We start from the raw sequence: 26646 nt of genomic DNA on the forward strand, positions 1-26646 counted from the left end.
AGGGTGAAAGCTGATTGGATCGCAGTCTTAATAAATATTTTGAATAATTTCGCTAATTTTACCTCTCAGTTTAAAGAGACAAACAAAAACTTGAGCAGCTTAACGTACTAAACTGTCATGCGAGTCATCTACACTGTAAAAAAAAATCCGAAACGTTTCTGGTTATTTCCGTGGAACGTTTCGGGATTTCAATTTTCACCTATTTCCCCGTAAAATCAAGTATTTTCGCAAAAAAGAAATACTGAATTGCTACAAATTACACGAATGCTGACTTTTCACTGTTGTGAAAAATCTTTTTAGCTATCAGTTTAAAGGTTGAATGAGCGAGTTTTTTTTAAATATATCGGCTTATTAATTTCGATTACGGCCCATCCAGATTGACCAAGCTCCCAATGGGAGTGAATAAGTCTTTGGATAGCTGCAGCTTTGCAAGGCATGAATTACAGGCAAGGGAGATGCTTGGGTCTTACTTGCAATTTTGGCATAGTTTTGACCATGGTTGCTCTAATGTTTCTGGAGCTTTCTTAGTAAATAAGGAAAGTTCTAATCAATTACATTTAGACTGCTTAATTTTTATAAAAATTTTCCTACCTATGACTGGCTTTAAAAGAAGAAATTTCCCAATTCTTCCAAAAGTTTAATGGAAAATTTCAGAAAGTTTACTGTGACTTTTAGCGGGAAAGATTTCTGGTTTTTTTTCAAGATATGTTACTGGCAGAAATCGGGCACATATCTGGCTATTATTTTCATGGAACGTATTTGAATCGTTTTTACAGTGTGGAGACAATCAAAAACTTGAGCAGCTTAACGTATTTCATTGTCGTGCGAGTCATTGAATCAGCTAGTGTTTCATCCAAGTTTCTGTCTCCTCTTTTAGAGCCGTGCCGAATATTGAAGTTTGCTCAAATAATTCATCCAACATCATTTTCTAGGTACAGTCATAGAAAAAAAAACCGAAACGCTTTTAATTATTCGGTTATAAAACATGCTAGAAAGAAAAAAAAGGTATCATCCGACATGGTTTAAAATCCTTTTTAAAACTACGTAGGTAAACTATTGATAAGGGACCATATACAAAGTAAAATGAGCACAAAGTCTTGATTTTCAAATGTCAACCACCTATTTTTTTTGCTGCATAATTATGTTTAGACAGCAAAATGCAGCCCGGGAACTACATTTCCTTGCATTCCGTGCAGTAGAATAGAAGTTATTAACGAAAAAAGATTGAGGGACTGTCACCACATTTAAGACGCTACTTTCAAGGTCACGGCTTATCAAGTAACGGAATGTAAACAAAGAAAAGATCGTGATTATCCAGCTCAATTCATGATTTTTTTAAAGTTCTCTCTTTTTTTTTTTTTTTTTTTGTAATTCGATGTTTTTTGATAACGTTGCGCCACAAAGCGATGTAGGGTCGAAAACTTATTTAAAAAAAAAAAAAACAGTTAAAATGTTTACTGATTTTTGTCTATCTGGATTAACCTTAAAAAGATGGATGGGGCCTGGATAGATCGTTGATTAATAAATCGAATAGTGACCAATTGTAAGTAACGGAACTTTTTTGATTTTTCATGATATGAACCTTTTGATTTGCTTATTTAATCATTCAGTTATTAGCCTCATAGACATGTAAATATTGAACCTTATAACCTAGAAAAAATGATGTAAATGTGTTTGATTAATGTATTGCACCTGGTGTTACTGGTTTATTTTGAAATGAACAGAAGGTCTTTTGATGTAAATTGAAATTCGCGTTTTTAATTTCGCTGACATCGGAAGAAGTTTGACACATCGCGTTCAAAAATATAAGAAAAATACTTCACAACGTTGGATGGCGTAGCATTAAATAGATTGGTGACTTGAGCGAAGAAAGGCCCATTTATTCTATGAAAATTTTCTTTAAATACATAAAATGAACAAAGTATCAATCTAAAAAATAAAACAGTCAAGAGAATATAAATACCAGTTAATGAGCAAACCCTTCATACTCGAACTTTATTTGGGAACATTTGGTTATTTAAATTAACACAGTGGACAAACACAGTAGTTGTTCTAGCCTCTTTATTGTAATCAAAAAACGAGACTTCGTTTCAAATCCAAATAGATCACAATTTATGGTACTATTAAAAAAGCATAACGCAATCTGCGGTTTTAGTTAACAATGGCTCTTAAAAGCAATTTAGGTAAGTAATTTCCCAATGCTGTTTCTAGCAACGAGATTCGAGATGGATCCAACCGAAATTTAAAAAGACAAAAGTTATTCTAGCTTCAACCGAAACCCGGTTTTGTTTTGGGCACCATATATACTTGCAAGAGAACAACTATTTCTTCCTTGTTTGTGACTTTGCACTCTGGATTCAGAATTAATCGTGGTATAGGCAGAAGTCATCTGATTGAATCTGAGAGTGCGAACAAACTGGTAAGTAAAGTATTTTTTTCTACTGTATGTTTACGGTCTATCGTTGGCAAGATAAATTTTCTTTACCCACCAGTTTGTTGGCATCAGCTTTAATGACATGATATTTGCTTCATTGCGCGATTGATCTCAGTTCAGATCTGTTATATTCATTGTTTGGGTGTATCAGAGCAGTCTTCGGATGTGATAGCTAATTCGCAGTGAATACGCTGGCCATACTCAGCCCGCGAAGCTGGACCGTATGACCCGTTGATTGCTGAGAATAAGAAATCAGAAAACGCAATTAGTTTCAATGATATGAAGTTGGAGCCGAATGTTCAGAAATGGGTTTTTGAAACACTTTAATAAAAAAAGCATCCAATAGTTGATTACAATTTTTAGGTACCTTATTTTTTTTTCCAAATATTTCAATGTTATTTAAAAAAGAAGAAAAAAAATTTGAAATTTTATCTTTAGCTTGAGAGAAAGGCGATTAAGACTTCAGGTGATACTTATAAAAATCTTTGTTTTTATGAACGGCAAAAATTGTGAAACGTTTGCTTGCAAAATCTTCGTGAGATTGAAAATCCACAAGATTTCACTCTCAAACCCACGGGATTATTTCCGCTAGGCTTTATGCGAGATCCCGCGGGATCTGGGATCGGGACTGCGGGACTGGAAACCCTATTTTAGATGCAATAAAAAAATCGTTGATCTTAAATCTTTGCCACGAACTACTGTACAGTACTATACTACCCTCCAAACTAAGGAAGTAGTATCTGCCAAATTGTTAACTTCAAAAAAACGAGCTTTTCAAGTTTTTTTTGCTGGTCGGAAATTACAAGACACGCTAAGTACCTACGTAGTTTCATTATATTTTAGTGCTCTTATTGGCTTTCTAGCATTGTAGGATGGCATATATTCTCATAATAAATTTAGAAAATAAGTTAACTACAGACAGGTAACTAGTAAAGAATCACTTTCGAAAGGATCACCAGCGGCTTGGCTCTGAATTACAGTTGATGATATGAGTATGTTCCAAAAAGACTAAAGTTTTGCGTTAGCTGTAGACCATCGATCCCAGTTTTCACTCTGTAACACACTGTGGATGTTAATAACGACTTGAGCTCCCAAAGAGGTTGTTCATTACTAATTAAAATTGAATGTGAGTAAAATCAATTTTTAATGATAATCTTCCAGTTTTTAAAACTTAATTGCTAGTATCAAATAAAATGTTTTTTTACTGCTATGTGTCAAATGCTGCCAAGTTGTCAATCGTTCTATGAATTTCTGAAAACAGAATTGCACTGAACCGTTCGTTTTACTCAAATAGGAGAAAGTATTTCTTGTCTTAACTTTAATGAATTTGTTACTTTTACTTCTGTTAGTAACTCAATTTCCATAAAGTGAATGTTGAACACTCTTAATCATTATTTTTGTTTCTTCTTAACAGTGCAAAATTTGAACACCTATCTGTGGAGATTGAATACCACGTTTTGTGGGAGTGTGTATAACACACATCTCTCCAGTCCAAGCAACTTGATGAAATTGGTGTTCCAGTCTGATAGTTCCCTTGTTGGGAAAGGATTTCACGCAACAGCAAAGTCAAGTAAGAAAATCTTTTTGATGCGAGTAAAACATTTTTGGGCTTTGCACCTTAAAATTAAAAAATAAATAAATTTTGATTAAAGAGGATGCTCCTCGATCTTCGAAATGTATTTTAAAAACTATCAAAATCTACATATTTGCGTCTTTCGATAGACGTTATGCTCATAAATGCAATCAACTGGCCATAGTCTTCGACAAAACTAAACAACAGTTTTCATCTTTAAAAACTGGATTATTGAAAAAATATCTGTGTTATTATCACAAACACATATAATAAACACATGTTTCTAGTAGTTTACAAATATCCCTTTTACCAGTGAGTACAATGGGGGCATGACCGTCAATTGCAAACACGATTAAAAACCATTGGAGTCTGTAGTAGAGTTATATTAAACACTACGCTCAGAAGAATTTTTAAAACTTTAAATATTTCTTTAATTCCTGAGTTTTTTAAAAAGCGACTTATTGAAAATGGGATGGAGCCACTTTTGACATCTCAAAAAATGATTGCCTTTTTCGCCTCTTCGCGGAATTTTAGGGTCTAGCCGATCTAGTGCATTTCTTGTATTAAAAGTTTTATATACTTTTAAAATCGCGGTGCATAAGTGATCCAATGCTGGTGGATGGTGAATTTTTGGTATGCCATGCATATGATTTTATTATTTTCCGCTGTTGAGAAAGAAATATCTGTTATGCAATGGGAAGCTATTACAAGTGGATTCGTTGCAAAGATTTGCATAGCCTGGAACAAAGGAGAACCAGAAGGGAGATGATTCATTTGCTCAAATTTATCTAAATGAAAGTTGTTTATGGATTAGTTTCTTGCAAGGGAAGCTGTAAGAGGAGTCATTGTTTTAAGATATTGAAGTATCGGGCTAATCTGGAAATTAAGAAAAAATATTACTTTAGTAGGGTTGTTGGCTCTTGAAACAGCTTTTCAGAAGACGGTGTTGCTGATCGTCCCATTTGTATTTGTATTTTTATTATTTCTTTTCGTTTACTTATATTAAATGTGAGAGGAGAGAAGAGAAGAAAACAGCTAATAGAATAGAACTACGTAATATAAATAATAAATTATTTATATTAGTTGTAGTTATTCTAACCAAATGAATATATTTACGAACTTTCTTCGTCATTATTTGTTTTCAATGAGATTCAATTTAAAATTTTATTAAATGAAGTATTGCACTGTACTTGGACTGCTTCAAGGAAGATTTCCGACAACACCGTTTATTGTTGGCACATTTGTAAAAGTACGCCAGTACTTTTCTTGATGTCAGTTTTTAAGTTCATAAAGCTTCAAATAATTAAATTGTTTTATGTTAAAGACACTTCATTACTCTAAAACAACAGACAAGGTGCATCATTTTTTTATATTAGTATAAAGTTATAGTTATTTAGGGTCCCATTAGTATGGGACCCTAAATTCCGAATTTCGAAATCAGGAAGACCCGAAATCCAGACATATTAAGAAAAGCGCTTAAAAAAAGTTTTTTCTAAAAGTATATCAGATTTTTGCCTAGTGGAAAAAAAAGTTATTCAAAAGATAGCACCACAATCTTAAAATTGTTATCCAAATACATAGTAACATCGAGGTGCGGATAAGGATAAATGAACAAGCGGGAAACACACATTTCTATGACCCCATTTTCCCCAGTGCTTTAACTTAAAGTTGAGCTTCAAAAGGAAGAAAGCAGAATTAAATATATTTTAAAAGCGAACAGAGACTGTAGGAGTGGCGGATAGCGATGATGATGATGAATTTCATGGCCTTTCAGTTTCAAATGAAAAGAACATTATACGGGAATGGGTAAGTTACGCCAAGACAAATGCTTTGCGAAAAGGAGATGAGCTTTTTGAGTTTTTGTAGAAGGAGTAATTGAAGAAAGCTTTGATGACGATAGAAGTGGTTTTCACTTCTCATTGATACGTTCTTTGATAAACAACGAAATTTGTCCCATGGTTTTGCAGTCGGCGGCCGCACCGTTAGTGAATGTAGCTCCGAAAAGACGACATTACGGAAAAAGAAATAGTGCCAAAAGGTAAATGCATCAGCTTAAAAAACAACTTATTTCCTAATTAGAACCAGGGCCGTCCGAAGAGCTGACGGCGCCCGGAGCGAAAGTTTCCTGGCGCTCCCCCCCACCCCCTCAATACACACAGAAAAATCAAGTTAGTTATAACATCAGTGCATAGTTCATACTTGAATATTTTACATATTGATAAACAGAACAATCAAAGGGCTATGCATAATACAAATTAAAACACAAACAATGAATCTGTTTTTAATATTTGTGAAACATTAATGCCCCAAAAACTTTTCGAAAAACGGAAATGCTAAAAATCCAAATATTTATCTAGTAAAATGTTATCCCACTGGATAAAAAACAAACAATTAAAAATGAATTGGTTATTCGTATTGATCAAACTAAGAACACGAATATAATTTGCTGATTATAAAGAGAAAATGTATTTATCGAAGTAAAATACATCAAAATTAAATTTCGATCTGAACTCATCCAATGATTCTTTTCAAGAGTTTTTGGTTTAACTTGCATCAATTTAATATCAACTTTCTTATATATGTTATAAGCAAGGATGTTATTCTTTTGCATCAAATATTTGTAAGTTTTAGGGAGAAGCCCACAAATACGCAACAACACCGAAAATCGCTCAAAATTGCGTTTTTGGAGGTCTAATTTCGAAAAATCACTGGCCCTAATATTACAAAATATGGCCTTACAAATTGCTTTTAAGAATTGAGTTTAAGAAAATATTCGCACCCCATGCCGCCTTTCTTTAATATCACAAACAATGGGTTTTTCAAACGACACTTACAAAAAATTTAAGTGGGATAGCTCCTGAAAGTAAAACACTGCTTAAATTTTTTGACCATAATTTTGAACAATTTTCCTGAGAGATGCTCCAGATCCTCCTATCCATCAAATCTTCAAATTTTGTCTAAAGCTACGTTTTTGAAACTTCGATTTCGAAAACTTCAGGGGGAGAAGAAATTGATTTTAATCTTTTTTATAAAATAATCGATCGGAAACAGTCTCTGAACTCCCTCCCTTACCCCAACGTCAATGAACATGGCCTACTATAATAGCGTTTTAAGGCAAAAATTAAAACTAAAAGTTTAAAAATTTTGACCGGACACCTTTTGACCTTCTTATCCGATCAATAATAAAAATAAAAATAAAACATTTTTTTTTCAAAGTGACCCCTTAAAAAAGATTTTCTCGTTACGTTACTGCATGCAGGGGCCGAACTCAAGCAAATTCGGTGAGAACTGGACAAAGGAGAAGTGTCTTTTGTTTGATTCTAAGCAGTTATATTCTCAGAAATTGTATCTGTTTCAATGATACAAAGGATACAAATGCTTTGGAGACTGAGAGACAGGAATATTTTAGTGCCATAGAACAAAATAGAGAACCATTGCAATGATTCTCTATTTTGTTTGTCTATCGCTGCGTATCTATGATACCTGAAATGAGGGGGCGCCGCAAGGCGCCGCCCTGACTAGAACAAAAGAGTTTTAGTCCAGAAGAATACATTATGCAGCTGTATAAAATACGGGAATTGTTTCACAAAGAGAAACAGAAACGTCTTAATTAGCTTAAGCTCACTGATTTAATTGAAAATTTGTTTAGGATAAATAATGATTAATTTGTTGATTTCATCTTTGCTTAAAGGGCCTGCCTACGTTCGGAGTTTTTTTTTACCACACTCAGTGGCGGCGCGAGAGTGAAAGTAGACATCGGCGATGCAGTTTTGCGAGGCCCTTTTAATCATATTATATAAATTGTAACAAATTTTTTCTTTATAATTTTCGTTGTTAGTGTTATATCGCGTCTTCTCATTATTTTGTTCATAGTGTATCTTATTTTTATTGTTTAAATCTCTTTTGAAATTGGAAGTATACCCACTCTTTTTTAAGCGATCATCATTTGACATTTTTTGCTTGGTTCTATCGAAAGGTTTCTCATTTCTAGCCAAATCATTTTTCATTACTTCGTATACTTTGAGTTTTTCTTTAAAATCATTTATATCGCGCGCTCCATAAAGAATTGTTTTATTTTCCGGTTTATCTTGAATTCCCTTTATTACATAACTGATAAGAGATATGTCATCAATACGTCCAGAAAGAGCCAATTGTTTCATCTTTAAAAAATATTCTTGCGTAGTCTCAGAATGTCGCATTTTACGCTCGCTCATTAAACTATGAAGCGAAGCCGAATTAACTTGTGTGGAATATTCGCTGATTAGCGCTTTCTTTAATTTTTCATAAGAATTAATATTTTGTTCGGTGTTGATAAATAATGCGGCATTTCCTCCAAAACAGCGTTTAGCAAAAATAAATTTTTGAACTTCAGTAAGGTTAAATAACTTAGAAACACTTTCAAAAGTTTCTACCCAAGAAGAAATGTTCTCTTGCGGTTCTGCATTAAATTTCGGCAGGGAGTGTTCAATATCAGAATAATGTAAAAGATAGCTCGTAGCCAAAACATTGCCTGAATCAGAATAATTAATTACAGGCGGCGGTGCTACTTTGTTTTCAATTCCCGCAGATAAATCGTCACTAATAACTTCCTCGTTCTGACCGGACTGCTGATGATCCGAGAATGAGTCATCTTCTGAGTGGGAAGGTTCCGAGATCTTAGCCAGTGCAGCTATATCTGTCAGAAAGGAGAGAATGTTTTTTGCCAACTCAGATTTATTTCCTTCCAAGGGAATGTTCAAAAAATTTGCAATAGTTATTATTTCGTTAAGAGAAAAATTTTTCTCAATGTCTTTTAATTTATTTTTGAATTCATCTGATTCTGGGTTGTATTCAAATCCCGTAAAATTTCTTAAGCGCTTTCTATTGGAACTATCCCCGTTATCAGAAAATATAAAACGGTGGAGAAGCACTATTTTTTCTCGCTTAAAGTTTCTGAGCGCAAAGTCAATGTTTTAAATCTCTTTCAACTGCATATTTGAAGAAAATAAATTCACTCACCCCTTTTCCGGATGCTTGAAATCAGATAATCCAACAGAGAATTTAAGATAGTTCACAAGGCACAGTCACATTTGACTCAGTTCTCTCTTTTTTTTTTTGCAATTTTTCGGAGACAGTTAGTATCAATCAGTTTTCCGGTTAATCACACTTGCAAACATTATACTCCAAAAGAATTTTATTGTAGGCGTTCCTCATATCGATCCAAGATCCCACTTCTGAATTTTTTGTGGGACGCCGAGCTACTGGTAATAACTATGAAAATGCTGGTATTCACTTATAAAACCACTCATTGATGACATAATTTTAGCTACTAAACATTTAATGATAACTAAACTACACATAACTAATATTTACAAAAATGATTACAATGCAGAAGTGCAGCCGTCTTGCTGCTCGTCTTAAACCACGTCTTAACGTCTTTCGTCTCCTCAAAGTTATTCTCTAATCAAAAAGTTTTACCGCCCTTGGCGCTGTTCGTTTTGTCGCCGGACTCTACGTCGTCATCTCTTGGCGAGTTTTACATACAAGAAAGCTAAATTGTATGAAGGGCTGTGCAAGTGTACCAGGGTGTACCAGAGTCGGCACCACATATATATATATATATATATATATATATATATTTTTTTTTTTTTTTTTTTTTTTGAGCAGAAAGCTAATTTTGCTGTTTAAGCCAAACACTCTATACTTTCTTCAGCTTAATATAAAGAATCCTTTCTACTGTATAATACTATTGTATTATTAGCCTCTAAGTACTATATTACTTTTCTTTGTTATGAACTAAAACTTTTATATCAAGCCTAAAATTTAAAAACAAGCAATTTTGTTGAAATTAAAAAAACCCTCAACGTTTCACGGTTGAAGTGTTTGAACACATTTAAGTTTTTTAAATGCGATTAAAAACGAAGAAAAGTGCGGTTCAAGTCATTTCAAAGCAAACTTTCCCCATTAACAAAAATATACATTTCAACACTCAAATGTATGAATGAAAGCTGGATAATGATAAGAAATACGTGACATGAGACGCACTTTTCTTCGATTGTGGTGTTTTTGTCTTGGAAGATTTGCAAACCACAGTAATACTCAAATTTTTCTTTCTGACTCAGAAAAGTTATTTTGTCCCTTTGAGTTCATTAGGAAAAATACTTTAAAAAAATCTGTTGCATTTTAATTTTTCCCTGACGACGTTTGCGCTGAGCAGGTCTCTCTTTTGTTTGACCCATCCAGATCGAAAAATTAATTTTAGAATTCAGTGAATTTAACTAGTACTTTTAAAACATTTTTTTAGCGTTTAGTTAGACCTTAATATTAAACAAATCATTCAATGAAATCCTTGTCTCTAAGTGGTCTCGTTGCTAAGATATAAGTAAAAGCAGGCTTTAAATAGAGCTCCGTGACAACTATTGAAGCTACATGAAAAGTGCAATGCCTTCGCGTGACGTTATTTTCGTACGTGAGACCTGTCTAGCCACTATTTCTTATCAATACTCATATATATACAGTGGCTCCCCAAAAGTGTTCGTACACTTTGACAATTTTTAGTAAAACCAAAAAAAAAAAAAAACGTAAAACTGAATTTGAATATAAAGTCCAATATTTTTTCACATCATTCCTATGTCATTCTAAATAAATCCCTGTAGTTTTTTTCAAAATATTGATGGATCTTCTTTTTGAGACGGGTCAAAAAACGAAGAGACAGAGAAATAATACGCCACAAAAGTCATCTTTCACTCAAAAATTTTCGAATAAATTCATGTTTAAAATTATCATATGTCGTTTTTTTTATTATTATTTTTGCATTGTGTTGACCCTTAAAAGTCATTTGGCTGTAATTTTTGGTTTATTTATTCCTTAATATTGTACTTATTGCATTAAAATGGCTGGTATTCGTAAAAAGCCACAAACACCATTCGAAATTTGAATTTTTTCCTCACAGTAGCGCTAAATTGGTTCGAAATGTCTCTAAATTAGTTAATTTATTTCTTTATATAGTAAAATGCTTGATAAAATGCTTTAAAGAAAAGAATCGGACTGAAAACAAGGTAAGAAAAGGTCAACCGACAAAGTTGACAAAGCGTGATTGGAGATTTACAGTTAAAAAATTTATGAAAAATACACATATGAGTGCTGTAAAAGTTTCTGCAGAGATAAATGAAACTTTTTACATTTAATTTTCTCCTAAAATTGTTCGCCAAGTTGTCTGACTAGCTGGATTAAATTGCCCCTCTTCCCGCAGAAATTTTCTTGGCGCAGCGAAAAACAGAAAGCTTTCGCTTTTCGTCACAAAAAAATCAATGATAAATAAGCTCAATACGTTTTAGAATTACGTCTTACTTACAGATAAAAATGAATTCAACATTTTGGGTTAAATTGCTGTATAATTGAAAATAGAAGAAAAAATTAGGAACTTAATCTTAAGGTGTACTTGTGTGAGGGTGCATATCAGCATCAGGACTTGGTAATTTGGAATTTTTTGATGAAATAACGAATCATACTGCTCATTCAAATATTTTAAAAACCAATTTTAAACTCTTAGCAAAAAAATTGGTTATCGGAAACAACTTTGTTTTTTATCAAGATAACGATAATAAGCACGCGGCTTTCAACGTTTGCGTCTTGCCTCAGAAATTGTCCTCAAGTTTGGAAAATACCCCTTCAATCTCCAGATTTGAACTTAATGTAATATATTTAGAGGTATCTGGAGGCTAGATTACGAAAACACGGCTTTGAAACGAAAACAGAGCTGGAAACAGTAATTCACACGGAGGTGTAGTTGAGCACTTACTCCGAAATTACTCAAAAAAAAAAAAAAAAAAAAAAAAAAAAAAAAAGAAGGAAAAAGGAATGAAATCTATTCCCAGTCGTTTTAAAGGTGTTGTTGATATTGCATGATGTTCTACTAAATAATAACTTAATAAAAAGTTAGATTATTCAATAATATATAGACATTTTTTAAAGTGTACGAAAACTTTTGTGAAATAAAATTTCCGGCACTTTTTGGTTTTTGATTTTTAAAAATTTAAGTTTTAATTTTTTTTTTAATTTCATGTAGTTTTATTGAAAATTGATAGACTTTTATAAATTTATTTTTTCCTATTTGCACAGTAAAATAGCAATTTTATTAAAAAGTAAAGCAATAACATTCATGCAAATGGAAAACATATGTTCAATATAGTAATAAAGGTAAAGGGTCAAAACTGTCCCAAGTATGGGCACTTGACGGCATGTACTCGATTCTTTATTTTATTTATTTATTATTATTGTTTTTTTTTCTCAAGATTAGCAGTAAATATTCATATTTTTGACAAAAAATAGACGATAAACAAAAATTTAGACTTATTTTAATGAACTCTCAACTTTTGCATTTCATCAGTGAGTACGAAATGAAATATTAAACAAATTTACACGTAATTAAGAGTAATTAAAAAAGTACTAGACATGTGATTCTAGAAAATCTATATAATTACGATAACTGAAGTACATCTATACACATTCATTTTCATTAGTAGAAGTAACATTGTAATATTTTGGCAAAACGTCTTTTGCTCATCAATCAATTCAGTTTTTTAGACAATGACAGCTTTCCGTCCTGTTACGGTATGACACATTTATTGTCATAAAAATAGTCATCATTAATAAAAAGAATTGTATCTATACTCTTCTTAATACGGTTATACGTTTTATTTGCTCAATATTCTTTTTAATGCCTTAATGCCCGAACTTGGAACAGTGTCCCAAATTTAATCCAAATTTGTAATTTCTCAAATGTATGCATAAATTAGCTAAATTGAATTATGTTGAAATGAATTTGCCCTAATAAGGCACAGATACATAGCCGAGATGAAGTGGAAAACAAATTTAAACTAATGCTGCTCAGTTATCATAGGTAACCAAAATTATTTCCATACTTAAAAATCGAATATTTTTTTGAAATTTTTCAAATTGTTTAACTAACCCATAAAGCTGATACATCAAAGTTTAACTCACATAGCCCCAAAAGATAAGTATTCTATTTATTCTGTATCCCCATTTATTTCTTACTCGTGGAATAATGAACCTCCAAACTAAATTCAACGAAATGTCCCGTTAGGATACTCGCTCAAGTATGGGCACTTGATGTAATCTTAGAAACGATTTTTGCATTTCTGAACTTAGTTTTTTTAATGATCATTTTTACAAATTCTTTAGTTTACTATTTATGTGCTTGAATTTTTTCAGCGTTTCAGCTATACTTGAAAAATTACTTCAAGTTGCTAAACGTAATAATTCTTGGCTTTATTTTTCAATATTTACTATTACTCTGTAAATAGGAAAATAACAACTTTTTAAAAGCCTAGATGGTTGTCATTTATACTTTGAGTTCTTGCTGTAATTTTTTTTTATTTAATACTAATCTACTCTTTTTGATGCGCATTTCTTTAAAACATTGAATTTGTGGCATTTTATTTTCAGATTTCTTAAATCGCAAAACATATAATACAATGTCACACAGCTAAAAACTTTAATATTATACTTAAGTATTATGCAGGGTGGTCCTGAACTATATGTCAAAAATGAAAAGGTAGGTACTACACATCAAGACGAACAATAGTCAATATGAAACCAAGGGTGCCAAACGTCTTCCGAAGGAACAGGGACCATCAAAGTTTAGAGTCCCAAAATTCAAATGATGATAAAAAACAGAAAAAAAGGTAAATTCGATTGCGATTTTCGCTAAAATAATTCTTCATATTAGTATTTTCTTTAAAATAAATTTGAAAGACAAAGTTCAACAAATGCCAACATAGGGCGCTTTAGACTTTGAAACAATATAAAGTAATTTTTGTTGCTATTTTTTAAACTCCGATGAATGTTTCCGTAAGTTTAGCTTCTAACCTAAATTTTGATACCAAAATTACAATCATTTGCCTAAAAAAAATCAGTATACAAGAGGTTCAAATTTGAACTTAGACCCAGACAGAACTCGTTGCGAAAGACTGTTATCTTCTCTCTGAGCCACAGGACTGGCTGGGTAGTACCTATCCCAACGTAACAGTCCCAAGGAAATGAACCACGAAGACTGGACACTGGCATCTCACTAGAGAAGATACATACCCGCTGTTACGGGCCCCTGGTTTCCCGGCAATAGTCCCCATCCGGGAATTAATGTAGCCTCGTCCGATTACGACTCAGATGATATATATGATCAGGCGTCAACGTACCAGACCGACCTGAGGCCGAATATGTGTGCGGTAATGAAACTTTAAAGCGGTTGCATGTAAAGCAGTATCAATCAAAAGAAACTGATAACACAAAGACAAACGAAAACAAAACTTTATTAGCAATTTACAACAAATGCTCATATTGTACCATGTGGGTTAACATGAGCCCACAGGTGAGAATTGTGCATGTTAAACATACTCGACCGCGTAAATGTAGCTTCATCAGTAAATAATACATTTGCAGGGAAGGTTTGATTTGCTGCAGTCTGCTGTAAGTACCAAGTAGCAAAGTTTAGACGACGTGGATAGACATCAGGAGTTATTGCTTGCACTCTCTGTAAAATGATACGGATGCATTCTGTCTTCATGTAAAGTCCTTAAAACACTTTGATGGCTCACACCCAACGCACGACCGACAGCTCTCGAAGATGTCGAAGGATTATTATCAACTGTGTTCAGTATTCTTTGTTCCAATGAAGGAGTTCTGCGATATCTTCCAATGCCAGTTTCACACCTTGAAGCATAAAATGTTCCACTCGTGCGTGCCCTGTGAATGCGTTCGAATGTTCGACGAGCCAGGTGATTTCTACCTGGGAATCTCTCCCTTTCAGCAGCTACGCCATTTCATTGTGCAACTCCATACATTAAATGCATAGCTTCTAGCTCCGCATTGGTAAAACGGTCCATGCTGCTCGAGATCCGAGCGGTAAATGATGAATCCACCTAATGAAGCACTTTTATACACCGCAGTAATCAGCGCTCTCTACCGGCTGAATTTTTAGATGGGGCGCCATCTACAACATACAGCAACTACATGAGCTCGGACGGGTGCGGATCTAAACATGGATAAGACAGGCATATTAATCAATTTATTACGTTGTGATTTTAATTGAAAGTGAGGGATTAGTCCTATGGAAATCGAATGATTTAATTATTTTTTCTTCATTTCTCCAAGAGTTTACGTTTTTAACCTCTTGTATACTGACTTTTTTTAGGCAAATGATTGTAATTTTGGTATCAAAATTTAAGTCAGAAGCAAAACTTACGGAAACATTCATCGGAGTTTCAAAAATAGTAACAAAAATTACTTTATATTGTTTCAAAGTCTAAAGCGCCCTCTGTCGGCATTTGTTGAACTTTGTCTTTCAAATTTATTTTAAAGAAAATACTAATATGAAGAATTATTTTAGCGAAAACCGCAATCGAATTTACCTTTTTTTCTGTTTTTTTTTTTTTTTTTTTTTTTTTTTTAATCAACATTTGAATTTTGGGACTCTAAACTTTGATGGTCCCTAGTTCCTTTGGAAGACGTTTGACACCCTTGGTTTCACATTGACTATTGTTCGTCTTGATGTGTACTACTTACCTTTTCATTTTTGACGTATAGTTTATTACCACTCTGTTTAAATTGTTTGAAATTTAAAAAAAAAAATGATTTACTTCAGGTAAAGCGAACTGGAAAACCTTTTTACTTTGAACATAAAACTAAATTTCTGATTTAAATTATACCACTCAAAATCAGTCTTTTTCTCTGGATAATCCTACTTGAAATCAACCTATCAGTATTTTTGCGCTTCCTTTTAAGAAATGAAATGAGTTCTGTATGAAGATTGGATCCTTTTTCATTTCTTTGTTACATTGTTAATGAAATAAATAGTTTTCAGCAACATCTAGTGCGTCAACTTGATGCGTAGCTGCTTCCGTAGATTAGGAGAGTACCGCGATGTTTTTTAATGTCTGTTATAGCCTTCAATACCACGGGATCGGGGAGGGCGAGTGGGAGTGGGAAAGGTACGTTCTGACTGGAAGCGCTAGATTAGTGATTTGAGCCAAACTTTGAAATTAAGCTGTGCGCTTTGTATTTAACAAAGATATGCATTGTAGGTACTCATTTCGTCAGCATTTTAAGCTGTACAAGATATCTACTTGTATGTATGGCCATTTTCAGAGAAATTTTTGAGACATTGTTTAATTTATGAATAAACAGGTGTTTTTTGTCACTAATTTGCACGTAACGGCTAAAGCCCACTTAGTTGAAGGGGGAAAACTTAGTATGGTCATTCCAGACCCATGCCGCATAGATTAAAACAATTTCCAGTTTTCCACCAATTACTTCCGTTGACAACTACCCAACCACTGCGGCTAATGATACTTCCTGAAATACTCGGGTTGACATCTGGCTGCGCAGAAACCAAAATAAGACCAACTCATCTCTTTCCCTTTTAGTCTCTTGAGTTAACCCTAAGACTCAAACTGCATTAGTTCGTTACCATTAGTTTCAACAGGCAACCTTACTTGGAAATATTGAAGCTGTCGTTATAACACCTCTGCAGAGAATAGAGGTACTCCACCTACTTTTACTGTAGAACTACACTTTACACATGACGACCATTTCAAATCGCACGCATAAGTTTATAGAAATTAAAGTACGTTTTTGTTAGACTAGTCGACCCGTGCGGAACTCCGCACTGTGCTTCGAATCGTTTCATAAGGCATTTCGCTCTTTAAAAATTTCAAAGGGAGAACATTAGGAAGAAGGACCGAAAAAAAGTTAGCGCAGAAGAGAAGGCATGTAATTTAAAGACATCAGTAACAAAACCTGTTAAATACAACTTTGTGATAATTTGATCATCGCTCACCTTTTGGTCGTACATATTTTCAATGCAAACATAAATATCATTAAAAGTGGCTGAGTAAGTGACTCGTGAAAAAGCAATAATTGTGCATGTGAAAAAACAGGTTGTGGCAAATACAGTTCTGCCCATGTGAGCATCTGACAGGAAAAAAAAAAGAAACATTAAAGATATATTTATTGGCACGGATTCGAATTCGAATCATTCTGATTAACAGCCTGACACCCCAACAAACCTAGCAATTGCGCCTTCCTTTTCGAAAGCTATTCATTGAAGGAATGCGTAGTAAAAAACAGCAAAAAAGCTTTTTGCCAAAAAAATAAAATAAAATAATAATAATAATAATAATAATAAGATTATGCTTCTATATTTTGTCATTAGCCAGCACGATACGATTTAAAATTATTCGTAAAGCATGGAATTTGATTAAAGAATGACGAAGATCTCACGTAGTGATGGAAATAAGCATTCTAGTGAAGTAATAATTTAGATTGAAAATAAGTGTTTTTATCTTTGAATATTGAACTATTTCACATAGAAGATTGCTTTAACCGTTACGGCTTAAATGCCCGCACATGTTTCTCTTTTAATCAAACACTTAAAATTCAAAACCAAAACCAGTTGAACTGAGTTCGTTTTTTAAGTGTAATTTTTCGAACGTAGACAAAATGTTTTTTTTTTTTTTTCAGCAGAAAGCAGAGGAGTAGAAAATGATTTCTTGCTAATGAAGTTGATAATAATTTTAATGCTTTATATCGTATTTGCGCGAATAAAAAATCAAAGGTTTACTGGGTGAAACTCGTAGTTTTCATTTGGCGTAGTATTTTTTCATTTGTACAAAAGGTTGAACACTGCTATTAGAAACATCTACATTTCAGCATACAATGAAAATGTTTTTCTGCACAAAAAGGATTTCCTTTAGGTAAATTTAATACTTTTTTATGCTTATATTATGCTGAGTGATCTGGATGTAGTCAGAGCTTTAAAAAAAGGAAGAACACCCTTCGATTAACAGTCAACTTATCTTAATGATAACTGTAGCCTGCATAAAGGTGTCGAAACACCAAGTAGCATTTCCACTGCATTTATTTTATTATACGTGTATGTTATGAGTACATGTAATGTGTAATACTAATATAAATTTGATATTATGTCGGAGAGCCCAGGCTTGCCCGAAGTTCAGATAGTTGATAGCCGAACGCTCTACCAAACAAAAAAACTTATCAATTTAACCAAACAACTAATTCCATTGCTTTTAAGCTTTATTAAAATATGAACACACACACAAAGGCTTTTTTTTTTTTTTTTTTTTTTTTTTGCCGAAAGCGACGTAAAAAATTGGAAAACTGCATTAGAACTTTGCAAAAAAAAAAAAAAAAAAAAAAAAAAGCATAAGAACTACAGGCTGCATCAAGGTTTTCAAACAGCAAGGGGCGTTTTCTAAAACTTGATTTTTCGACCGTAAGTCTATTTTTCATCATTAGCCAGCCTGATAAGTTTTAAAATGAGAAGGGAATAATATATAAGATAAGATATTGAAGAGAAATGTTTTTTTTTTTTTTTTTTTGAAACTTTTTACAATTCGTTACCGCAGGCTGCTTGAACCGTTATGACTTAGATGGCAGCACGTGTTCATCATTTAACAGCACGGTTGAAATACAAAATAAATTGAACTATGCTCTATTTTAAGCGTAGCTTTTTGAATGTAGTAAAAATGTGATAAGCTATTTTTTTTTCTTTTTTTTTGCAAAAAGAAGAAGAAATATATATTTTACCCTTCAAATTGAGGAAGTATTTTTTTTTAATTTGTACAAAGAGTCAAAACCTCATTAGAAGAATATATATTTCAATATACGATTGATTATTTTTTTCTGAACAAAAAACAATTATATTGTAGTCTGTAATCTTAAACCTGTTACTTATATTTTCGCTTACACTATGCTTTAATTTTCTTACCAAAGCCAAAGCTTTAAAAAAGAAAAAAAAACGTACAATTCAGAAGTAATTTAGCACAAAGTCACATTAAGTTTTCATAAGAGCAAGGAGCGTTTCCTTCTCATTTATTCTATTCCCTCATCTTTGTTATTCACTTAATTAAATGTTCATGCAATGCGCGATATTTCTCAAATTTTTTGGTGCAGATTGTCCGGACGTGGGTCCGAACGCTCATTCTCCTTGTTACGAGGAGAACGCTCTGCCGATCAAGCTATTCAACTCTGTGATTCATAGTGCAAGTTAAAGCTATAAGTTTAACCGAAAACATCATTCTGGTTCTTTAAAACAGGTTTTTCGGCTGAAAAAAACAATTTTTAGACCATGGGTCTATTTTTCGTCAGTAGCCAGCACTATAAGCTTTAAAATAAAGTGTAAATCAAAGAAATCGATCAAGAATTGAGGAAAATCTGGCGTAGAAACCAAAAACAGGCTACAGAAATAATATATAAGGATGTAATGATGCAGTGTCAAATCAAACCGCACTTGTCACATATTTTAGTTCTGTTTTCGACATTTCCTCCTTTAAGAATAGTGAAGCATTTCCTGAAGTATTTAAAATGACAGCTCATCATCTTCTTTTCCAATTTAGAAAGAGTACTGCAGATAGTGTGTGTGTTCTTGTTGTTGCTAAAGAATGAATAATTTAATAAATAAAGAAATTTAAAAAAAAAAACCTGGAGAAGCAAATTGCAAAGAAACACAAATTTTGTTAGAAGTAGGACTTTGCCTTGTACCTAGTATTGAAATTTATCATACAAAGCTTAATTTCTAACTTAATAAATTTTGCACTCATATTTTTACATTGGTTTTATTTGATTTTCGAGGGAACATCTTTTTTTTTAGTTAAAAACAAAAAACATCCGCAGTCACCGCAGGTTGAAACATTGAAATTTTGTTTCCCATTACATTAACTAACCGTAGTTATTCAAAAAATAGTTGTTGCTACTTTTATGGAGCTTGATAAGAAGTGAAGGTTAATTTTAGTGCTTAATACGGAATTCTTGATTTTCAGACTGTCCTGACAAATGGTTTAACTGCAGAAATGGAAAATGCATAGCGGAGATGTGGTTGTGCGACGGAGAGGATGACTGTGGAAACTTTAAAGATGAAGAAAACTGCGGTACTTTTTTTTCGAATCTTTGGTGTTCAGTGGTTTAAAAGAATATGAAACATTGATGCGCAGTTTTCATGCATTTTTTTTCCTATTCTAGAACTTAAATTCTATGTGTTCTGAAATGTCCTAGCGTTTCAGTTTACTAAAACTAGATACAGAACCTCTCAGTAAGGGACAATAAGGAAACTGGACATATTGTCCCTTAAGTAAAGGTGTTCTTTCTTCGGAGGTAGATGAATTAATACACGCTGTGTATTTAATTTTGTACGATTTCATAATAAACGTGAGCTAATACAGTTAAGATAAAGCATTGAAAAGGCAAACCTAAATCGCAATTAAAATTCTATCAATTTTTGTAGACTACACATTTTGTAACTGATTTTCATCAATTACAATTTTGAGTTAATGTGTTTCATCGATTTGTTTGATGTCATGCAATTTACAGTGCAAAACTGTGATCACATTTTAAGATCTCTAAAGATTGTCATGGGCGACGATCTATCGGTCAGGGCTGAGCCCATACGAAGAAATTGATGAGAAGAAAAAGCACGAATTTAGGGCTTAGAAAGAATTTGAGAATGATAATTTGTTTATCTGTATTGCAAAACTTTTACCAGCTAATTTCTGGACCCAAAGGTTTACCTTGAATTCTAATAAATTCAATCTTTTAATCACGTATACATTAATTTTTGTAATTTTTCTCTGTGACCGTCCGTTAAGGAAAGGCAAATACATGGAGGTCCCTATTTAATTGGAACTGATACCAGAAAAAATTTCCGTTAAATGGAGGTACTGTTGTATTTTTTTTTTTTTTTTTTTTTGAGCAATCACGATTGCTTATTGTTCTCATTTGACTGTTTTTGACGTCTTTTGATTTTTCCCACCGCCACCCTCCACACCATCACCGTCGACCGGCTCCTCACGATGCTGCTCCTATAGCGAAAATCGTCTCCAGGTTGAATCCATGTCCTACACACACGCGCATACATACACAACTACACACACAAACACACACACACACACGCAAACACACACACGCAAACACATACACACACATACACCTACACACATACACAAACACATACACGCAACTACCCACACATTCAGGCCTGCACACAGACACAAACACACATGCCTACACACACATACACATACCCCTTGCACGCACACACACACAAACACACACACACACGCACAAAAACATACACACACATACACCTGCACATACACACAACTACCCACACATTCATACCTGCACACAGACACAAACACATATGCCTACACACAACACACATACACATAACCCCACCCCCCCACACACATTCATATACACAACTACCCACACACTTATGCCAGCACACAGACACAAACACACATGCCTACACACACATACACATACCCCCTACACACAAACACACATACCCACACACACAAACACACATGCCTACATACACACACTCGTGATTGCGAAAAACGTAATTTGAATTCTAGATGTCAAAATTCAAATTTTTTTTTTTTCAATTGCTATCCACATCTTTATAAAAAACCGAGTTCGTTTTCGAAGCAATACAAAATATCATAAATAACAACGCAGCTGATTTTGCTGAATGTCTGTACACTACATTTGAGTGGAACGAAAAGATTTGTTTTAGTTTTTATATGTTGTAATAGCGCGTATGCATATTGATATACTTAGGAAGATTACAAAATTTTGGTGATATAAAATAATAGTTTCCACTTGCCCACAAGTCTTGAATTATTTCGCTATTAAACTGAAATGTTACATGCACAGGGTTGCTAATCCTGCAGAAAGCTTTTTGAGGATGTGCAACAGTGGTGATTTTAAGGAGCATTTTGAAAATTTGCGGAGAAGCTCGGTATTTTGTATAAAATACCAAAAAAAAAAAAAAAAAAATGCGAACCTCTTACCTAAATATGTTTTTGAGCTTTGACAATTCATTTTAAGCATTGGCATAAAAATAATAATTTTTAAATTAATAAAACAGCTTTAAACACTATGTCATGCTTTGAGTATAAGCATCTTTAATTTCCCATATTTGCGTGCATGTCATAATAAAGCAAAATATAAAAGAAATAAATTTAATTTCATTAAAATCTTTGATAAGCCTGGTCATAATTAAGACCGAACGGGAAATTAACTTCGTTCCGGAGTTTCGCTATTTTAGTAGAGCAACTTCGCAAAATGCGGATCAGTTGGCAACCCTGCATGCAGAACTCTTCTTTTATCTATACTAACATTATAAAGAGAGAGGGCGGATTTTTGTGTGTTTATATGTTCGAGGTAATCTCTGGAATCACAGCAATTATTTGAAAAATTCTTTCACTACATAAAAGGTGCATTCTTACTGAGTGACATAGGCTATAATTTATGCAAACATGTATTCGTACTATTTTTTTAAACCAATAGTTTGTCTTCATTACCAGTTTTTGTTTCGTACTGTTTTGTTGTTATATACGTAAAACCCAACCCCGATTGCCCTAGGGCCTTAGTAACAGTAATTGTTGACGGTTCTCTTCGAATTTAATGTTGAGGATACCAATGCCAGTATAGGATATCACAAAAACTTTTGCATGTATTTGCAGCCGCACAGAATAAGGTATATAGCATACTCTTAGCATTAAATATTGCATAGCAATTAGAGTCACAGAATGCTAATGTCACAAAATTTATCCGAAGGAATTATAACTGAGGTCCGCTTCGAGCAAAGTAGTTTTTGAATTCAAGTAGTGCAGATAGGCGATCTTAATCCGTACTTCTAAAAGTTGTAATTTTGCATGCAATTCGGGTTATTTTTTAAGGTTTTTTTTATTCATATTAAAATTGAAATGAAAAACAACTGCTAATGAATCCAACTAAGTACATGAAGTTTAGAAAATTCTAAACTTAAAGAGTAATTGCACGTTATTTCCCGTCATTCAAAGTCAAAAGTTAAAACAATGACGAAAGAACATTCGATAGGAAAGAAATTGACAAAGAGAAAAAATAAATAAACTTATTTGGAGAAATATTCTTCATGATCGTTTTTATGCATTAGAAACGATATAGTTAAAGAATATAGCTCACAAATATAATACCAGGAAAAAATTGGCAAAAGAAAAGTAGAGGCATGTGAAAAAAGCAAGTTTCCTGAAGAAAACGAGTACAAGAAATTGAAATTCATCCCGGGATTGAGAAAGACTCAACTCTAAGTTGAATTACATTATTTATCCTATGAGCCAATCGGAATTTTGTCACGTGAATTCATTTAGAACATTTTCATGGTCCAACATATTTCCAAAGTCTTTTGAAAGTTAAAGCTCCTGACAACTTATCGAGCAGCAAGTATGAAACTCGGTCTTATAGAAAACGACAAATATCGGAAGCTAACCTTAATTGATGCATGTAACTTTCTTATTTCGCTCCTAAACTCCGAGAATTGCTTATAACTATTTTAACTTTTATGTCAGTTTTAAAATCCTATTGCTATATGGCAAACATTTCAAAAAAATCTCTGTGACGACATATTGCAAGGAGAACGTCAACAGAAATACTATGATGGTCGTTCAATGTTAAATGGCACTGTAAAAAAAAATCCGAAGTGTTACTGATTATTTCCGTGGAAAGTTTCTGAATTTTACAGGATTTTAATCTCTTCCTGAGGAAAATCAAGTATATTTGTCAAAAGGCTTCCTGAATTTTTACAAATTGTGCGAATGCATAATTCTCACTGCTGTTGAAAATTATTTTTAGCTACCAGTATAAAAGTTAACTAAGAGTATTTAATAAGTGTATCGGCATCAACTCCACAGACTGAAATAGCTTGCAACAATGTCGTTGCGGTGGCCGTGTTTATAAAAGCTATTTTGCAGCATTTCTAAGGAAGTAAGAAGATGTGAAGCTACTAAGATTCTAGATAACACAATTGACGTTAACCGGAAAAGTTACGGAATTCTTCAGAAGCAATCCGGGATAATTTCAGGTTACTGATTTTAGTTGAATGTTTTTTTTTTTTTTTTTCGATTTTTGCAAGCTACGTTTCTTGCAGTAAATTTGGCACATCAGTTCAACATTATTTTCTAAGAACGTTTCTGAATTGTTTTTACAGTGTATAAACAGAATTCTGTTTTTTTTTTTTTTTTTTCGTTTTTTGCAAGATAAGTTTCTTGCAGTAAATTTGGCACATCAGCTGAACATTATTTTCCAAGAACGTTTCTGAATTGTTTTTACAGTGTATAAACAGAATTCTAAATTAAATAAAAGGCAAAATATATCAATGAAGCGGAAACGCAACGGGGGACTTTTGTTTGCCGTTGTCGCAGAGAATCAACAAAAACAATTCTATAAAAACAAGTTTGGTACATCAAAACCAGGAACGCAAATTATTTTTTCTCGGTATACCCGCTGGAACTGGAAAACTTAATAAATGCAACAGTAGTCAAAAATCGGTCATCAGGCTTTAGCGATGTTTCTTTTTTTTAACGGAACTGCCGAGACTTTACTTAGTAGTGGAAAAACTGACCTTTCCACATTTAAACTACTTTGAATATCTCCACCAGAAAATCTCCGTATGTTCCACAAGAAAAAACGGGCAATTTGGAGAACTTCTTCAATAAGATGTCTCGTAATGTAGGACAACTGTTCGATAAGCCACAGTTTGTCTATAGAAGGCGTCGATAGAATCCTAAAAGGTGCCAAAAAGCTTCAGACAAAATTATGAGAGGTGTCACCTTTGTATTTCACGGTGTCTTTCAATAAGCTCTTCATGTGGTTCCCAAAAGAAACGCGTGCAGATATACTTCAAGCCTGATTAAAGTCGTCTCCTCTTAGGAGCCCTTTACAATCTCTGTATCTTAAGAAAATTTATAAGAGTCCGTTTAGGAAATGGTGGTAATACTAGAGTCTTTTACTGCAAGAAAGTAACCGTAAAAAACATGGTGCAGGATATCTTATCAAAAATAAATGAGTTGGGAAATACTTTCTAAATGATTTGATCCTGAGCGTTTATCCTGAAACCAAGACTCTTTGTCAAAAAAAATTACACTTGGATGCATATCAGTTGTCTCATTTTCCTTGCATCCCCATGGTCGCTGCAAGATTGATTTTCCAATTTAAGTGATCACAATTTCCAGAGAAAAAATTCCGTATGCCCTCACCATCATCAAACCTGAAGTTCAAACGTACAGCTACGATATGTAGCTGTACTCACTGCAGCTGTATTCAGTGGGGAATATATCTTGATCTCTCTTGGGAGAGGGGGGTGGAATCAGGAAAGAAGATGAATGAATTTGTTTCAAATCTCATAAAACCGTAATAAAAAATGTTGCTTATTATTACATTTTAAACTAAAAAGTACCTGCATGATATTTATCTAAGATAAATCGTTTTTTTTTTTTTTTTTTTTTTTTTTTAACACGAACAAGGTCGGGACGGGCCGCTAGTTTTCTCATAAAAATAGATTAGCTGCAGTCAAGTGCGGACAACACCCTCATTTGGGATAGATTGCCGATTTGTTTTAAATATTTTTTTTTTGAAGGCTGCTACATTTGTCAGTATTACACCAGCAAAAAATAAATGGTGTTACAAAATAAATTAATATTTACTTTCACTTTGGCTATGTGATTTAAACTTAGATGCTTCAGCTTATAAGTAATTAACTGCCCGTCCCGACCTTGTTCGGGTTAAAAAAAAACTATTCATCTTAAATAAATATTATGCAGGTACTTTTTACTTTAAAATGTAATAATTAGCAACATTTTTTATTTCGTTTTTATGAGATTTCACAAATTCATTCATCTTATTTCCTGATTCTCCCCCCCTCCCCCCCAAGAGAGATCAAGATATATTCCCCAGTGAATACAGCTACAGTGAGTACGGCTACATATCGTAGCTGTACGTTTGAACTTCAGATTTCATGATGGTGAGGGCATACGGATTTTTGTCACTGGAAATTGTGATCACTTAAATTCGAAAATTAATCATGCAGCGACCATGGGGATGCAAGGAAAATGAGACAACTGATATGCTGCTGCTGCTGTAGGAACAATAATTTCAATCCTATTATTCCGTAATGATTTTATTTGGGCTTAAATTCTATTGCATAGATTATGCAACTTAAAGTTGCGCAATAATATTTGTTTGGCTATCGCCTTTAATTTTAATAGCATGAAGAAAACTCCTGAGAAGCTGGCAGTGTAATTTTTTTTGACAAAGAGTCTTGGTTTCAGGATAAATGCTCAGGATCAAATCATTTAGAGAGTATTTCCCAACTCATCTATTTTGATAAGATATCCTGCACCATGTGTTTTACGGTTACTTTCTTGCAGTAAAAGACTCTAGTATTACCACCATCTCCTAAACGGGCTTTTATAGTTTTTCTTAAGATACAGAGATTGTAAAGAGCTCCTAAGAGGACACCATTTTAATCAGGCTTGAAGTATATCTGCACGCGTTTCTTGTGGGCACCACATGAAGAGCTTATTGAAAGACACCGTGAAATACAAAGGTGACACCTCTCATAAATTTGTCTGAACCTTTTAGGCCCCTTTTAGGATTCTATCAACGCCTTCTGTAGACAAACGGTGGCTTATCGAATATTTGTCCTACATTATAAGACAGCTTATTCAAGAAGTTCTCCAACTTGCCCGTTTTTTCTTGTGGAACATGCGGAGATTTTCTGGAGGAGATATTCAAAGTAGTTTAA

The 26646-nt window shown here is 33.4% G+C and overlaps 1 protein-coding gene across 2 annotated transcripts in view; it reads left to right on the forward strand.

The window, feature by feature from the left end:
• Positions 1 to 26646, forward strand: part of LOC129227302 (tolloid-like protein 2) — a 209626-nt gene that overhangs the window by 125715 nt on the left and 57265 nt on the right. Inside the window, exons 7-8 of one of the 2 annotated variants that reach the window (XM_054861841.1) lie at positions 3849 to 4004; positions 19844 to 19951. In XM_054861841.1, coding sequence (XP_054717816.1) covers positions 3849 to 4004; positions 19844 to 19951 — 264 coding nt within the window. The remainder of the gene's footprint in view (positions 1 to 3848; positions 4005 to 19843; positions 19952 to 26646) is intronic. The other variant, XM_054861842.1, reaches the window with a different exon arrangement.

Source organism: Uloborus diversus, chromosome 8 (genome assembly GCF_026930045.1).
Source record: "Uloborus diversus isolate 005 chromosome 8, Udiv.v.3.1, whole genome shotgun sequence".
In the NCBI taxonomy this organism is placed as follows: domain Eukaryota; kingdom Metazoa; phylum Arthropoda; class Arachnida; order Araneae; family Uloboridae; genus Uloborus; species Uloborus diversus.